At 38.0% G+C, this 17,222-nt stretch overlaps 3 protein-coding genes and 1 non-coding gene across 4 annotated transcripts in view; 3 read left to right on the forward strand and 1 right to left on the reverse strand.

Moving 5' to 3' along the window:
- Positions 1-220: 220 nt before the first annotated feature.
- nucb2a (nucleobindin 2a) lies at positions 221-8,609 on the reverse strand. Its single transcript, XM_057330554.1, has 13 exons — positions 8,010-8,609; positions 7,384-7,524; positions 7,072-7,179; positions 6,858-6,990; positions 5,520-5,623; positions 4,310-4,495; positions 4,138-4,228; positions 3,979-4,037; positions 3,755-3,847; positions 3,567-3,656; positions 3,135-3,305; positions 2,878-2,932; positions 221-1,096 (listed from the first exon to the last, which is right to left on the reverse strand). Exons 2-13 carry the CDS (start codon positions 7,522-7,524, stop codon positions 861-863), a joined length of 1,467 nt encoding a protein of 488 aa, XP_057186537.1. The 5' UTR covers positions 8,010-8,609; the 3' UTR covers positions 221-860.
- Positions 8,610-8,954: 345 nt separating this feature from the next.
- On the forward strand, positions 8,955-11,088 carry rps13 (ribosomal protein S13). The gene is made up of 6 exons (XM_057334539.1): positions 8,955-9,038; positions 9,650-9,698; positions 9,824-9,902; positions 10,164-10,333; positions 10,554-10,654; positions 10,928-11,088. Exons 1-6 carry the CDS (start codon positions 9,016-9,018, stop codon positions 10,959-10,961), a joined length of 456 nt encoding a protein of 151 aa, XP_057190522.1. The 5' UTR covers positions 8,955-9,015; the 3' UTR covers positions 10,962-11,088.
- On the forward strand, positions 10,720-10,852 carry LOC130563291 (small nucleolar RNA SNORA19). Its single transcript, XR_008964090.1, has one exon. It is a non-coding gene; the product is annotated as a small nucleolar RNA SNORA19 (small nucleolar RNA).
- A 5,460-nt stretch (positions 11,089-16,548) lies between the features above and the next one.
- plekha7b (pleckstrin homology domain containing, family A member 7b) overlaps positions 16,549-17,222 on the forward strand; it is a 115,389-nt gene continuing 114,715 nt past the window's right edge. Inside the window, 1 exon segment of the mRNA XM_057319276.1 lies at positions 16,549-17,186. Coding sequence (XP_057175259.1) covers positions 17,104-17,186 — 83 coding nt within the window. The 5' untranslated portion in view covers positions 16,549-17,103.

The raw sequence follows: 17,222 nt of genomic DNA on the forward strand, positions 1-17,222 counted from the left end.
ATGCAACTGTCCAGTGTTGTTTGGTTACCAACATTCTTTAAAATATCTATTGTGTTCTACAGCAAGAAGAGTGTCATATAGGATTGGAATGGCATGAAGGAATTTTCATTTTTTGGGTAAACTGCCAAGTTTTTAACACTGACATCAATCACAACATGCTTTTGGAACAGGGGTTTAGCACGATGCATTCTTTATTTTAAAATAGAAAACCTTTGTTGTCTGTGAAATACTTTGAATGCTTGATGCAAAATCACTCATGATCTTAAAAATATGTTATTTTATTTACTCTGTTAGATCAATAGGATCCATCCTGAAGACTGTGCCATATATTTTAAATACAGCTACAAACATGCTAAAATGTAAATTATGCCAACTTCTTACTCTTACCTTGTTCACAAAAACATGTTTTTTTCAAATAAATGTTTTATTGAAATGTCGCTTCTCAAGTTCCCACCCTAGGCAACAGTTGCATTTCAGAGTAGCCCTAATCAATTAAAAAATGAATCCATAAAATTCAACAATATTCTGACATCCCACAACATTTAAACTCCTGAAAAACAAATGTGCAAAACAAAAGCGTACACGCACACATCCAAGTCCATCATGTTGGAAAATAGAACATCCACAACAAATGGAAAAAAAATGTTTAAAATAACAAATGGAAATCAAACACATCAAATAGCAAAGTCTGCATTTACTACGACTGCATTATACTTATGAAGCCAGCCACTTCCCCACACACATGAGCGCAGGTAATTATTGACTCGTCCTGGGCCGGAGGTACTGTATGTTGAAGTCTCTGTTAGCCTGCTGCCAGGTCAGGTCCTTCACACACAGCTGTTAAAAGCCATATGACGGTCCTATGGCACATTATAATGATCGAGGGGCACCTGTGGAGAATTTTGGGGCAGGTTGTTGTGGCCTGGAGGCATTGGCTGGTTGTTTTGAGGGATATTGGGATGTCCTTGTCCTAGATCCTGTTGATTCAGGGGTATATTGTTTTGTTCTGGAGGGACGTCTTGATGTCCTGGAGGCAGAGGCTGGTGTTCAGGGGGCTGGTTATGTCCTATCATCTCAGGAACAGCATTTCCTTCAACTGTTTCAAAACATTTGGGGTTAGAGTTTTGTAGTAAATGATTTCAGTTAACATCTTTGTATACTAGCCTTTGGGCGCAATCCAATGTAATTTAAGACCTATTCGCACGGGATTAGTATTACCTGGGAACCTCTAGTCATTTGTAATAATTGCGGAGATTGTCTGTGATATTAATCCTGTGTGACTTGGCCATGTCTGTAATTTGTAAAGTAAAAATTCCCCTGCAAATGACCTAAAATATTTCGCCGAACACCGAGGTCCTGTGATAATATTAGTCCCGTGCGAATCGGCATCTCTGTGATTTGGAGGGCTCGAACGGTAGATCCTTTTTCAAGGTTTTATCCACCGTTCGCGAATAATGGAGGCTGTGTGGAAGTGCTTTGATATTATTTCAGGTACTGGGTCATATCCATACCTGCCAACACTGCCGTTTGGTCGGGAGTCTCCCGTTTTGTTATTTCTTTCGTGAAACTTCCGTACAGAGGGAGATCCCGGAATGCGATCGGGGGTCTCATTAGCTGACAGGTACAGTCACATCGTTATACACAACTATATATAAAACTATAAGCAAAGCCTTGCCATCATATCCGGGAAATAAGTCCGTTAATTTGAGTAAAATCACAGGCTTCACTTATCCGGTACGAATGCGCCACATGAAATACAGATGTGGGGAGGTAATTTCTAAATCACACGAGGTCCCCCAGACAATACTAATCCCGTGCGAATAGGGCTTTAGAGATGTAACGCTATGAAAATTTCACATCACGGTTATAGCGAACACAATTATCGCGGCTATTAGTGTTATCGTGGTTTTGTTTATATGTGCTGGCAATGTCTAAAAAGTAGGCCTACTGATACCAAGTTTTATATTGAAGTGACTTGTTAAAAGCACTTTTTGTTGTCGTAAACATTAAATAAAAACATTAATATTAATCCTGGCACAATTGGGCCATTGGGAAAAAGTTTCTCTTGTTCAGGTTGAACACAGTTAATCAGACATTTATTTAAACGCAACACAAATCATAAAATCATCTGTCTGCATGTGTCGTGAGCAATTGGGTGTACTTTAGGACCCAGGAGACACCTGCAGTCATAAGAGCGATTGCCAAAGAAAAAGACAGAGGCTGCGTCCGAAATCGCATACTGTGACAGTACGTACTGAATTTGAATAAGTACCTACCTATCGGCCGTTAAAACAGTACATTCTATATAGTATGAGTGGGAATATTATGAATACATTTCGGACATACATTTCTCGCCTACTGTTTTTTGCATACTGATGTTTCGGACATACTATTCATGACTCATACTCATTCTTGCCTACTATAGTATGGTAGGTTGCGAATTCGGACGCAGACAGAGTTGAACAGAGCTTTTTTAAATCATCAGTCCGTCTAAAGAATTATGACGTAAACGTGTTTCAGTATATCTACATTTCCCCCAATATGCACATTTTTGGACTAAAAGCCCTGTGATCACAAATAAACGGGAGCAGACAAGGATGAATGTCTCATAGCAATATTATTTTGCTTGTTTATTTTGCACTCCTGACATAAATGAACAAAACCTGCGCTTCATAATGCGCCTCTGTTATACTGTAGCTAACTTTGGCTGACGATGGACAGTTTTACCGTTAGTAATGATAAATTGGTACGGTTTAATGATAACTAAAATATGACATGGTATTACTATTATCGTGGTGTATCGTAAAACCTATAATCGTTACATCCCTAATGTAACTACACATGATATATCACAAATGAAAGGGCTGTATTACTTACTATGCATCTCAGGTGGTTCGTTCTGTGTTTTCAATCGTTCCATATGTTCCACAGCCTGATAATGAAGACGACACGAGTGAATGACTCAAATTTGGCAGATGCATTTGTTCAAAGCGACTCAAGATATACATTTTTATTTTATTTTTGTGTGTTCCTTGAGAATCAAACCCACAGCCTTTGTGTTGCTAACACAATGCTCTACCAGAGCTACACGAACACGCAGAAGAAAAAGAAGGCAAAAGAATCAGTTCAGTTACCTGCTGCAGTTCAATCTTCTGGGCATTGAGCTGATCCTGCTGTCTCTCCAGCTCCTCTTTCTGTTTCTGAAGGTCAGCTGCTTTCTGGTTTAAGTCTTGCTCTTGTCTCGCCAACTGCTCCTCAAACTCTCTCATTTCTTCCTCGGTGTATGCCTGGTTCTGCTCTAGCGTCTGAGGTCATCACAAGACAAATCACACAATCAATTTCTCAAGTTTTATATTTGATAAATCCTTTATTTTTCTATTTATTGTTTTTATTATAATAAAAAGTAAAAACACTACGATAAAGTACATACTGCATATTTGAAAAATGTACTTGAGTAGAGTAAAAATACTTGGCAACCCAACTACAGTTAAGATTGTGTGTTGTATGTATTCTCATGAACACAATGATCAAAATTCCCATTTCCGGAAACCTGTCACCATACTCACTTCCCAGCTGTCTGGTTCAAGAAATTCCTTTTTTCTTGTGGCAACCAGGAACTCATCTAAGGACACCAGTCTGTCTTTATTAGAGTCGACCTGTGAAGGCCAGATATTTCAAAAGATCTTTGTGAAGTATACATATCACGCAAAGATGATGTAAATCATAATTATATCTCCTGGTTCATTTCTTTTACCTCATTCATGACATGTTCTCTCATTCGCAGCCTCTCCTCTTCCATTTCCAGCATGTCATCCTCTTCATTAGTTGGATCGTAGATCTTCTCAAGCTAAAATAGCATCATCACAAAACAAAACCTCTATTGTATTACTGCAAAGCAATGACTACATTCACTATTTTAAAAGTAATTCCCTGGTGGTGTATGAGATTTTTGTAGCCCTGTGTCTTTAGGCTTTGTACCTCTTTAGTGAAAAGGGCTTCCAACTCTTGTTCATCAAAGAAGCCATCTCCATTTGTGTCTGCAACACAAAGTTACAAAACAATCGAATTTCTTATTTCATCAGTCTTGTGGCTAAGGCGGAGCTGCATGAACATCAGTAGGCTAAGAGAATCTTATACCATGCAGGTTAAAGAATGTTTTGGGGTCGAAATCTTCAGGGTCAAGGCCGTCAGCCTCCTCCCAAACTTCTTTCAGTTGATCCTTGCTACCCTATGGATCAAAATATCAAGGAAACATGAGCATATCCTCACTGAAAGCACTAATAAGAAGAGGATATGTGTGCAGACTCACTGGATGGTTGACTTTAGGGTGATCAGCGTGCTTCTTCTTCATCTCCTCATAGTGTTCCTCTTCTTTCTTCCTGCCCTCCTCGTCGAGCGTCTTCAGGTGCTCCCGTCTCTCGTGCTCTTTCATCATCTCGTACCGCTTGAATTCTTCATGTCGTTCCTTGTCGTAGTTCTCCAGATCATTTGTAGCCTTGGTTGCAGGATTATAAATTGTGTATGACTGATGGATTTTTGCATGATGTGTTTCAGTTATTTTAAGTTATTTGTAATGCCTTTGTAAACTGAACTGTTCCATGGAGAACATGTATGAACTTTTTTGTCTGCATTATGGACTCAGTCGCCATGGAATGCTGTCAAGGTACAAAAATAGCTTTTTGTACACCATTCTAATGGTGTCATTCACCATTCTTTATTCAAATGTTCTTTTTTAAGCGTGGGACTTTGGAGATAACAGAATTTCTTGTTGAATGTCTGAGATGTTACAGACAGTAAAATAACCTGGCACTGTGCAAACAGAACCTGTATTTGGCTCGACACAGGTTTGTTAGCGTGCTGACCCTGAAGTAAAATCATAAAGTATTTCTATGTCTCTATGATTTTACACAAATACACGATAAAGTGCACAAATCCTTGAGACGGTATTTGTTGAACATCATTCAAAAACATTTCGGAATAGTTTTATGATTCTTACACAGCTTTAATTTTGTGACACCCTTAATTGGTCCTAGAATCTGTATTCTTTTAACACACCGTCAAATATCTCATAGCTATAAAAAACCTGGAAGTATCAAGGAATTTTAACTCTCTTTAACTATCTAGGCCTTTATAATCATAGAAAATAATACAATCCTTAAAATGTTTATTTTTTTTATATGTTATAAATTACATTTTTTGCATAAATTGTTTCAGCTATGCTCAATTCTGAATTTTATTTCATCAGTAATAAACTGTTATGTAAGTGACGTCTAAAATATAGTTCGATCATTTAGTCATTATCCAGGATATTGAAGATTTCAGAATATGGTGTAGCATTAGAGTTTATTTTCACAGGGGAATTGGATTACCCAAACCTGTTAATAAGAATAGGGTGTCCATTCTGTCCACATACTTTTGGTCATATGGTTTTACAAGCTTTAGGATTACAAGCACCAAAATGCAACAATGTATCCACATGAGCCGTGGAATCAAATGATTTTATTCAGTTATTGACATACCGATTTGATGAGCCTGTCCAGATCCTCAACCTCAAAGGTGTGGGGGTTCATGTGGTTTAGATATTCAAACTGTTTGAGTAAGGCCTGGTGATCTACAACAAAATCTGAAAAACATTGGAGAGAGAACTGCTTTTAGAAAATGCTCAGGACACATAATGTAATTTCTACGTCAAATGGTAAATGAGTTGTTTCTTTTCTATTATGTCTTTATTAATCAATATGTCTGTGTTATTTAAACTATTGACACAAAGTGCTCAGTCATTATGGACACAATAATAAACAAACTCAGCAGTTGACAGACAAAATTCAATCAGTGTTGTTGTTTGTAACAGCAAAAGTAATCAATATTTCATCATGAAAGCGCTGTGTATATTTTTTACGGCTGTTGTTACTAGAGTTGGGGTACTCGGACTCGAGTGCAATTATGAATGAACTCGGACTTGTCACATACTCGGATGAATTTGCGCTCGGACTTGTCACGGACTCTGACATTTTGGACTCGGGAATTTTGCCGAGTACAGTCGAGTCCGCATTATGTGTAACATGAAAAATTCCCACTGCTCCATTCTCTGGCAGTGAAAGTGTTGTCTATACCAGCATCCTCTGCACCAGTAGAGCGTGTCTTTAGTAAAGGTGGCATCATCATGAGACCACATCGTGCCCGCCTGACTCACAAAATGGTCACAGAACTTGTATTTCTGAAAAGCAATATGGCCCTGATTTAGCGCCCTTGTCTGTGTAATATAGTACATTGTATTTTCAGTGTTCATTGCAGTTCACGTTAAAAAGTTACCATAACAGAGCGCTGTTCTGAAAAATGTTTCTTGTCATTGATAGACAGATAAGTAAAAGTAATGAAGCATTAAGCTTGTTGTTATGACTACTAATTATATTACAGGGGCATCAAATAATTGAAGTGTCAGTTGTTGAACTGGAAGACACAATAGCGATAGAATAATGAGACAGGTTAATTTGTATTTTTATAAACTTGTAATTTAATAAGCGTTTTACATATACCTCTATATGATTTTTTTGCTTTAAAACAAGTTTTATTACACATGAAACCAATATTTGGTTTTTAAAAGTTCAAATATTAATTTAATGGCTAAATTTTGAGATTAAATTAAATAATAATTAAAAAGGTCGGTTGTATTTTCAATATTTTTTTCCAGTATAATTCAGCGACCGGACTCGACTCGGACTCGAACATTAAGGACTCGGACTTGAGTCCAACTCGGCACCTTTTGGACTCGAACTCGTACTCGGACTCAATAGGTTACGACTTGGTCTCGACTCGGACTCGACAAAGGTGGACTCGAACCCAACTCTGGTTGTTACCATTTCCTCCTTCAATGTCCTGCTTGGCTTTGATGAGGGTTCTCAAACGGCTGACCTCTTGCCTCTTCAGTTCATCCAGCTTGGTTCTCACATGGTGGCTCACAAAGTCAAGCTCTTTAGCCAACTTCCCTTGCTGAAATCAGCAGGAATGAACAGATTAGCTCTGTGCGACCTTTGCATTATACAACGCAAGTACAGCCAAGCTGTTTCTTACCTTTATATCCTCCATGTCTGTGTTGTGGAGCTTATCCCGAAAATGTTTATCTTTCTCAAGGAAATCGATAACTTCTCTGAGATAACGGTCATAGTGCAGTCCAGTGTCCTGCACCAAATATCACAAATAAAGTGTGCTTTTTCATGAACAACTGTATCATAACATACACATATAACACATGTATCATTTTGTGAAACTACGGCGCATTGGATATGCAACAAGCATACTTGGATGTGGACACCATACACTTCTATGACTGGTATAACTAGCTGCCAGGGCTTATGTAATGGACTCGAATATATGATGGCTTACCACACTCTGGGGTGGATCCTTGACGGTTTCCTCTGGGAGCTTTACCTTTGTTTTGTCTATACTTATTGGAACTGCATTGGCACAGAACATCACACTGGCCAACACAAGGCAGCTGGTGATAAGCCCCTTAGTAAAGGACATCTGGAAAAATCACGAATTAGAGAGAGAGATGAGAACACTATTAGACACTGACACACTGTCGATCCCTACCTAGACAGCACTGTGGGCATCAAAAATTGAGATTTCAAATGGCACGTTCCTATGGAGCTGGAGCTAGCATTTGATACCAAAAATGCTGCCTAGTTAGGTAGCTCACTAGGGTTGAAGACACAGCCACTGTTTAGCAGATCAGCACTTAAAAAACATCATTAACATACAGTTACTGACACTATATTAAAACCACTCTAAATATACACGGTTATGTTGGCAAGTAATATTATATTACAGTGCTGCCGTTTGACAAGGTGGCTGATCCTCACATACGAGCTAATTTCATTAGCTTTCCACTATACGAGACTTGGCAGCAGATCTGTTGAGCATTTCATAGGTCAAAAGTTGATTTAATGATGCTGATGTGTGGATTAAGGTACACGAGACGATATTCAGAGTTAGATAAAGGAACTTACGGTGTCAGATCGGTTTCTAGCGAGCTATCTCGGGTGTTTTCGGCTTGCTTTCATTACCGCTGGCTTCCTGACTGTCCGCTATCTTGGATGGACTGATGATGATGACTGTACACAAGCAGACTCGCGGAATAGACCCACAGAGACAGAGAGCGGCTCCACGTATATCAAAGGCAGCGCTTGAGTTTTTTTTCTCATAGAGCGCCTCCTGATTTTCATTTCGTGGGCTTGTTACTGTGGTACGAAAGAAAGGAGACGCGCGGAGGCTCAGAAAGCCGGGTCTACCATTGCATCGCATTCCTAAATATGCAAACGTTATCATCATTGAAACATGTTCATTAACAGTGTTTGACACATGCAACACAAATACAATTCTGTACAGACATTGACTATAAAATACTGTATAATACGGTTACCACAAACAAATGTGATTGGTTGACATTACATCGCTGCATTATGTTACAGGAATTAACGTTACGTGACTTTAGGTTAACGTTAGTGTTGCTTGCTTTATCACGGGTAAGAAAATAACGTATAAAGGCACGGCGAAAATTCAAGAACAACTAAATGATAACGTTACATGAAATATGAATAATATTATTTTACTGAAAATGTTAGGTGTACAATTATTTAGATCTAGCCTGCCCTGCACCGCTAAGCTCCGCCTACTTTACCACTTTCAAAACCTATTTGCCGTTCTACCCTCTTTTTCAAGTCTGTGGATTTACGGAGACCGCCACCTGCTGGAAATTCATGGAATTAAAAAGAACTTGTTTCTTATGACGCCAAATTATGACCATAGACATTGGATAACATCAACCAAAGTGTTTTATTTCTGTATTATATATATATTATATTTATAAAATATGCATGCAAAATGGTTACTTTTTTATAAAGGATTACTGATCTGCAGGCAGGAAGTTTTATTTACATCACTTCCGCCTTCAAACTTCACTTCCTCTCGGCCTCGGCTCGGTCTTTCTCTTTCCTCGCTCTCGAAACCGCCATCATGGGTCGTATGCACGCTCCTGGGTATGTGTTTATTTTATGATCAAAAACGTCTTTTGAGGGCCACACTGCCAACACAAAATGTCGCTTACACTTTATAACACGCTTTAAGCACCGAACATGTGCTTTATTTGTGCTGTAAAGACTGAGAGTCTGTTTCCACGTTCTCTCCCTCTGATTAACGTGATGGCACCACATGTAAGTTAGTGCGATGGCCGGGGCTGCTGCCTCGAGAGATGCGTCTGTATAAATTCGGTCCGACTACACAATCAATCCTTGATATTAGTCGTTTGTGCGGTCTGGCGTGATATCTGAATGTTCACGCTGTTTGTATTTCTCTAACGTGCATTTGTATTAGACGCTCCCAACGGCGCTTATACTATTACTAACTTTAGCGTTAAGTTACATAACTATCGATAGTAAGCGAGTTTTAGGCTGTTTAATGCACATAGTGTCATCCCACTTTTGTATTATGCATATTTTTAATGGTTTGTTTATTTGGTTATTCTCAAACTTTATATTACCCGCCGCTGTCGTGTAATACATCACCAGTGTAACTTGCATATGGATTATTGAATTACATTTTACGGCTTCTTTCTGACAAACTGATTCAACTGTAATCTTGTTTTCTTTAGCAAGGGTTTGTCCCAGTCAGCACTGCCCTATAGACGAAGTGTCCCCACAGTAAGTCAGTTGATTCTGATTGAAATTTTCTGAGCTGTTATTTTGTTTACATATTACATAAAAATGCAATGCAAACGTTGCCAACAAGCAGACAAACATTCAGGATTGGTTTTTTTGTATTTTAGTGGCTCAAACTGACATCAGATGATGTCAAAGAGCAAATCTTCAAGCTGGCCAAGAAGGGTCTGACCCCCTCTCAGATTGGTAATTTTTAACTGACATCCAGGAACTTTTGGTCTGAGAACTGAGTCTTATCTGTTCAGTTGTGATTTTCCTGTTCTTATTTTGACCTGATGTACATAAATTAATTGTCTACTAAATAAGCATCTTTTTATTATGTATTATTTAAATGAAGAAAGTTATAAATGCACTTTATTTCTTTAATTAAATTGTTTTTGTAGTATACTTTGGTGTCAACAGTTTCACCAACAATTAAGCTAATGTCTCTTGCTCTTACCTTTCTAGGTGTGATCCTTAGGGATTCTCATGGTGTTGCCCAGGTGCGTTTTGTCACTGGCAACAAGATCCTTAGGATCCTGAAGTCCAAGGGTTTGGCCCCTGATCTGCCCGAGGATCTCTACCACCTCATCAAGAAGGCTGTTGCTGTGAGGAAACACTTGGAAAGGAACAGAAAGGTAATGTTACAACAACATAAGAACACGTAAGAGCTTTTAGTATGCTGCAACGTTAATGACAGGCTTCTTCTAGCTGGATTTTGCATCAATTCTCTGTTGCCACTTGCATATCATCCTTCATAATTTAAATGCTGATGCTTTTTTCACTTTTGGAGTTATCATGACATTATTACAGCACATTTAAAGTTTTGCCTCACAGCTGCCACTTGTACTTTTGTAGGATAAGGATGCAAAGTTCCGCCTGATTCTGGTTGAGAGCAGAATCCACAGGCTTGCCCGCTACTACAAGACCAAGAGAGTACTTGCACCCAACTGGAAGTAGTGAGTGTTTATTTCATATTACACAGTAGCTTGTAACATTAAGAAGAATGCAAGGCCTCCCCTATGTGCACATTTTCCATTGCCTTTTTCTTTTTCATTATAAGATTTAAGATATTTCTGATGTGCTAGATAAACACTGGAGGTAAATTAGCAGGATGGCTCTCTTGTGCCACCACTGCCAGTCCCCTTCATACAAGTAGTTTCTGTGACTTTCAAGTGCGTTTTGTTTCTTTTTGCAGAAATCTTTAATCAATGTGTTTTTTTTATTCACAGCGAATCCTCCACAGCTTCTGCACTTGTGGCATAAAATAGCAGTTTTTGGACAAATAAACAGATTTGGATCAAGAAATGCATTTGTGGTTGTGCAATTAAAAATGTTCTGTATACTTATAAGCTTGGGCTCAATTACAGATGATTAAAAAAACACAAAATTGTTTGCTGCTTGTTTTAAGTGGTAGGCTTTATTACAGGAAGACAATTATAATTCTGTTTTATTAGACAATATGAAACACTAATATTTTGCCAATAGGGACTTTTAATTTGAAAATGCCCATATCTGCTAATATTTCTTGGAGATCATGCCTTAAACTAATAGATGAACGGGCAACATGAATTGTAGCTCCTCCAAAAAGGAGAATAGACAAAAGTATCACATGTTGTGGCAGTTTTAACCTTAAAACAACCGAAGCATCATTACATTAATTTATGAAGTACCACAACAAGCTAGTTATTTGGTCCCAGGTCAAATGTTTTGATTTTTAAGTCGGGGTTTTTCAAAACATAACGTTATACTGTGATAGTAAAACTATGAGTATTGATGCGGTTTTATTTTCTACGCATATAATAATAATAATAATAATGTAAATTATTCAACACCCATTTAAAATGTCGCCTTAAGAGCTGCTGTGGTAGCAGTCTCTATTTTTTGCCTTCTTGCGTTTGTAGTTTTGAGTGCGAGTCATTGTCCAGAAGAGAAAACATTTGAATAGATATTTGTATAATACTGTTATCCTGAGTTCTTTTGGCCACGATAATCGCACAAAGTCTGATACTGGGAGGATCCTGTTCATGAAGAACGGACACACATTTCTCTGTTGGTACAGAGTTGTGGAACTTGTGAAATAACAAAATTTTCATGTATTTTATCCATGTGGATTTATGATGGTGTCTTATCGAATGTATTTTTATAATTAAGAAATCTTAAAGGGATAGTTCACCCCAAAATGAAAATTCCGTCATTGAATTACTTTCTTTAGTTGTTCCAAACAACTGTATTAACACAGAAGGATATTTGGAAGAATGCTTGTAGCCAAACAGCTCTTGACTAAATGACAATAGTAGTCAAGTGTTCCAGAACTGTTTGCTGTCCTACATTTTTCAAAATATCCTTTGTGTTTAACAGAACAAAAAAATTATATATTTTTTCTATGTATGTTAGTTAATGGGGACCAAGAACTGTTTGGTTACAAGCATTCTTCCAAATATCTTTCTCTGTGTTCATCAGAACAAAGAAATGTATACAGATTTGGAACAATTTGAAGGTGAGTAAATTTTTATTTTTGTGTGAACTGTCCCTTTAAGAACTATTCGAAAGGTTCCCAAGAACTTGATTTGAACTTTTCACATCTTAATTGAAGACTTGAGTCCCTGATAATAATATAGTGTTCAAATATGTTTATATTAAAACATAATTATACACCATGTAGGCACTCCTGACTGTGTGTACACTTGCTACGTTTTATACAAGAGACCCCCAGATGTTTTCAAGCAGTGCGTTGCTTGGTCAGACTGAAGAGTTGTAGACTTTTTTTGTCCACTAGAGGTCGGTGTTCACTAGCCATTTGCAATGGTATAGTAACTTCCAGAAGGTTTGAAAGTTAGAATAGTAATGTTTCAAGAATAATTCAGATGACTAATGCAAGTGATTTTTCATAAGTATAAATTGGGATGTTTATGTTTAATATGAAAAGGTTTATTGGGTAAAAGAAATTTAAGCTGGGTAGTTTTCCTCATGACACTACATGTACATCTCAAAAAATTAGAATATCGTGAAAAAGGTCAATATTTTTTGTCACTCATTTCAGAAAGTGAAACCCTTATATTATATAGATTCTTTACACACAGAGTGAAATATTTCAAGCCTTTATTTCTTGAGTTTTTCATTATTATGGCTTACAGATAAGAAAATTAGAATATTACGTAAGATTAATAAAAAAAGGATATTTTAAACAGAAATGTCAGGCTTCTGAAAAGTATGTTCATTTCTATGCACTCAATATTAGGTTGGGCCTCCTTTTGCATGACTTGCTGCGTCAATGTGGCATGGCAAGGAGGCAATCAGCCTGTGGCACTGCTCAGGTGTAATGGAAGCCCAGGTTGCTTTGATAGCGGCTTTTAGGTCATCTGCATTGTTGGGTCTGGTGTCTCTCATCTTCCTCTTGATCAGGTCAGGTGGGTTTGCTGGCCAATCAAGCACAGTAGACTAAAATGGTCATTGAACCAGCTTTTGGTACCTTTGGCAGTGTGGGCAGGTGCCAAGTCATGCTGGAAAATTAAATCAGCATCTCCATAAAGCTTGTCAGCAGAAGGAAGCATGAAGTGCTCGAAAATGTCCTGGTAGATGGCTGCGTTGACTGTGGACTTCAGAAAACAGTGGACCAAAGTCCTCTTTTGAGATGAAAGTAAAACATTTTTTATTGATCTTATGTAATATTCTAATTTTCTGAGACACTGGGTTTTGGGTTTTCATTATCTGTAAGCCATAATCATCAAAATTTCAAGAAATAAATGCTTGAAATATTTCACTCTGTGTAATGAATCTATACAATATATGGGTTTTACTTTCTGAAATGAGTGACAACTAATATTGACCATTTTCATGATATTCTAATTTTTTGAGATGTACCTGTATAAGCTTTTGAAAGTTATGACAATTTGACATATGTCAATGTTTAATTAACCAAAAACTTTTGCTGTCATATTAAACTACTGTTTGCTGGAGCGCATGCAGACCTCCAAAAATCTTTAAGATGTAAATGGCACCGGCTGGCAGAACTTGTTCTCAGTTTGTTTCAAAAGTTCTTAAGGGTTAACCAAAATGACATCACTAAAAAAAGAGATGGTATTTTGAATTTTACCTGAAATAACTTTCAAGTTGCCTACAAATTGGCTCTTATTTCCTGATATGTGTAATGTAATTTGATAGACTGAAATATACTGTTTAGGGTGCATTTATATTTGATGGTCTTACTAATTACACTTGCGTTGTAAAATTGCGATGTGCATTCAATTAGGTTTGTTTCGAAATGCATCCACTGCATGCATTAGTCTAGCTTGGAGCAGCTTTTAGTCAACACGGTGAATGAACAGTACATGCATAGAGAAATGAAATGAGACTTGTCCACTGCAGATCATTCTTATTCTGCATGCAGCAATTTAACTGCAGTTGCCACAGTATGAACCTCTCCTAAGAGAGAACGTAACACTGAGTCACCTTGCAGTATTGTATAAGCTGCTGGCAATGGCGAGGAAACCATCAGCAGTACTTCTGCTGCAGAGCTGCGCCGGACTGCAGCCCATCAATGAATGTGCACGATAAGAAAAGAGTGGATAAAATGCCTTTTAAGAGTAACGGTATTACAAAAAGCCGCTAATTCAAACAAGCTTTTTAGTCTGTTTGAGGCATATGGTGTTTTATTAACGTGAGCTAGGGGTCTGAGATGGAAGTGTTGGCTGGGTGTTAGCCGCAGCTGGGTCCCACGGCACTGATGTGCTTCTGTGGGGTCACAGTTACAACAAGGCTGCCTTGATGAACTTGTCAATCAAAGCCAAGTGACCCGACTGTGTAAAACTGCTGACAATATCAAGGTGTCCTCAGCAGATTCTTTTAGGATATTTTTAATGAACAAGCATTTTGGCGATCACAGATTTAACATTTAAGAAATTTAACAAAATAATCCTTTATGTATTTCAGCCGTGGGAAGAATGCATAATGTAAAACTGTAAATACGACTATCTTGCGAACAGTTTACAAGACTTAAAATTTTGCAGACTGAAACAAATAGCTGTCATTACTTTGTGGAAGCTTATAGTCATGCATGCACGGCATATTATTGCAGCTACAAATGTGTTTTTATATTGTGTTTCATCAAACAACTCTTTTGTTAGGCTTTAAGTCATCCTTTGAGGGAAACATTGCATCAAACCAACAAAAGGCACGCATACAAAAGTTCCCCTCCAACTCCAAAGGGATTCTGTGCTAAAATATTTATACGGCTTTGAAGTGTTTGATGTAGATATACCGCTGGAGTCAAATGGCTGGCAAGAACACAGCGTAAAAACAAAGTGTAAATCTGGGATACAAGGGAAATTTTACATTTTAATCCAACAAAATCCCAGTCAATCCATGTTTCTATTCCAGACAATTCATACCGCATGCATGGTGACTGTTATTTTTCTAAAACGTGTTTTTAGTTGGTACTAGAACAACATTCCTAACAGATTTCAGGGTCAGTTTCAAGGTAAATGTTATAAATAGTTGTGTAGGTATATTGTTTCAGAACCAATAATATTAATAGTATTCAAAAACACAATTGGGATGTAAAATTGGATTAGTGACTACAAACCGCCACTACGAAGGGCCCATTTTATTTTACAGTAAGCTGTTTTTGACTAATACAGTCTTTGTCTTGCAGTATTGGCACATGCAGCATGACTTTGAGATGTGCACTGAGCTGAAATTTATGGATGGCATGAGGAAACAGAGCAGGTCGTCTTTGGCGCAGTGCAAGCGTTATTGTAATGTCATGGTTGAGATGGCTCACTCTGGTGGGCCAAAGGCAGCTAGAGCTGATAGATTGAATCCCTCACTTATAACATATTTATTCTCCCCGGTACCCAAGCATCATGATCATCCATACATTACCTGAAGTCTGCATTTAAAGGGATAGTTCACCCCCCCAAAAAATCTTTCAACATGTTTTTGGTAACCAAACAAGACTGCCCCCTTTAACTTGCCCTTGAGACATTTCTCAAAACATCTTTTGTGTTCTGAAGAAAGAGTCATATACAGGTTTAAATGATGAATTGTATTTTTGTGCAAATGTTAAATAATGTTTAAACTTGCACTTAGTATATTTTCCTCATTTGATTTTTTACTTTTAAAATGATGTTGTCCCAGAATTCCTAGCTAAGACACTGCTTGAAATCTCGATAATGCCTTTACTAGTGGAATATTTTAGTTTTCTACATTGACATTGGTAACCAACAACTTTTGCTTTTTTTAAACTAATGTAAAACTGTAGTATACATTCCTTTTTGCTATTTTAATCATCCATTCTTTAAATCTGTAGGTTCTCTTACTCTCAACATACGTGTCTTTCAATTCAAGGTCAACCGTCAACTATCAGCCAGACAGACTGTTGGGTGGCTATAAATAGCATAACCGGGTAGAAGGATAATCAGCTGTTGATGCCATTGGATTGTTTCTTTTGTTGTGCCTCTGCCCTGCCCTAGCAAGAGACATTTAGTCAGGTGTGTTTCTGTTATTGTCACTAAGAATGCAGGGGAGAGTATGTTGGTATGAGTTTCGTGTCAGAGATAGCCAATCTGGTACTGTGAGTAGGTGCATCCTTGTTCAAATATTTGCTTTAGTTTAGGTGTCCATTTACCAGCATGTGAGAGTTAATATTAAGTCACATTTGGCTTTGAAGTTGAAGACTTTCACCTACTGTACATGTGCAATGCGGTAAATACACAAGTACAATGAACACTACAAATGTTCAATTACACATTGGTCATGTTTGAGTTAAACAATAATATTTTACAAATGTAAACCCTTTGGAGAATTTGACTTTCCAATATGTCTGATATTTTCAGTTGGGGTTAAGTTAACAAACACTTGTTTGGACAGGTTTAACCTGACTAAACGAATGCTTGTTGTGCTTATTCGAAACTTTTCTTCACTTATTGTTACCTTTGCTGTTAACAAATAACTTCCGAAGCACTTCCGAAAAACACTTAGGCCTACATCTATTCACGTTCTCACGACGACACATTTCTAACACGCAGTGGCATTGAAATCAATCTGTTTTTACAAAGTGAACAAGAATCCAACTGTGACGAAATTGTGTATTCGAGTTTGAGAATGCGCGTGTGACTGGAGGCAGACTTCGGGAATGTTCATCTTTTCATGTTTCAAAGTCGGATCTGCATGCGTTCAGCGTCACTGTTGTTCTGCAATAAAACATGTCGTGTACGTGGATCCGCAGCCTCGACATTCCACCTGATGTATGATGTCCTCGTCGTTTTCTGTCGGCTTATAAACTGAGACAAAGACTTTCCCCAAGTTTGGCCTGCCCCTTTAACAGCAGTGCAGCCCTAGTGGCGATTATCGGACCGTCCGATTCCCTGGGAACTCTGCGGCGCAGCTTTTACTTTAAAGCGGGATCATGGCGGCTCCGCTCGGGCGGGACACATTACCTGATCACTGGTCCTACGGAGTCTGCAGAGACGGCAGGGTGTTTTTCATCAAGTGAGCAGCCAACGGAGGCTTTAATGTCGCTCCTTC

This window comes from Triplophysa rosa, linkage group LG1, assembly GCF_024868665.1.
Source record: "Triplophysa rosa linkage group LG1, Trosa_1v2, whole genome shotgun sequence".
NCBI classification, from domain to species: Eukaryota; Metazoa; Chordata; class Actinopteri; order Cypriniformes; family Nemacheilidae; genus Triplophysa; species Triplophysa rosa.

Excerpts from the sequence above, each read along its gene's own strand:
- nucb2a (XM_057330554.1), bottom strand. The coding sequence starts at position 7,524 with ATGTCCTTTACTAAGGGGCTTATCACCAGCTGCCTTGTGTTGGCCAGT. Across the intron at positions 7,180-7,383 it reads AGGATCCACCCCAGAGTGTG|GACACTGGACTGCACTATGA; the intron begins GTAAGCCATCAT and ends TATTTGGTGCAG. Across the intron at positions 3,306-3,566 it reads TTGAACCAGACAGCTGGGAA|ACGCTAGAGCAGAACCAGGC; the intron begins GTGAGTATGGTG and ends TGATGACCTCAG.
- rps13 (XM_057334539.1), top strand. The coding sequence starts at position 9,016 with ATGGGTCGTATGCACGCTCCTGG. Across the intron at positions 9,039-9,649 it reads GGTCGTATGCACGCTCCTGG|CAAGGGTTTGTCCCAGTCAG; the intron begins GTATGTGTTTAT and ends TGTTTTCTTTAG. Across the intron at positions 9,903-10,163 it reads TCTGACCCCCTCTCAGATTG|GTGTGATCCTTAGGGATTCT; the intron begins GTAATTTTTAAC and ends TTACCTTTCTAG.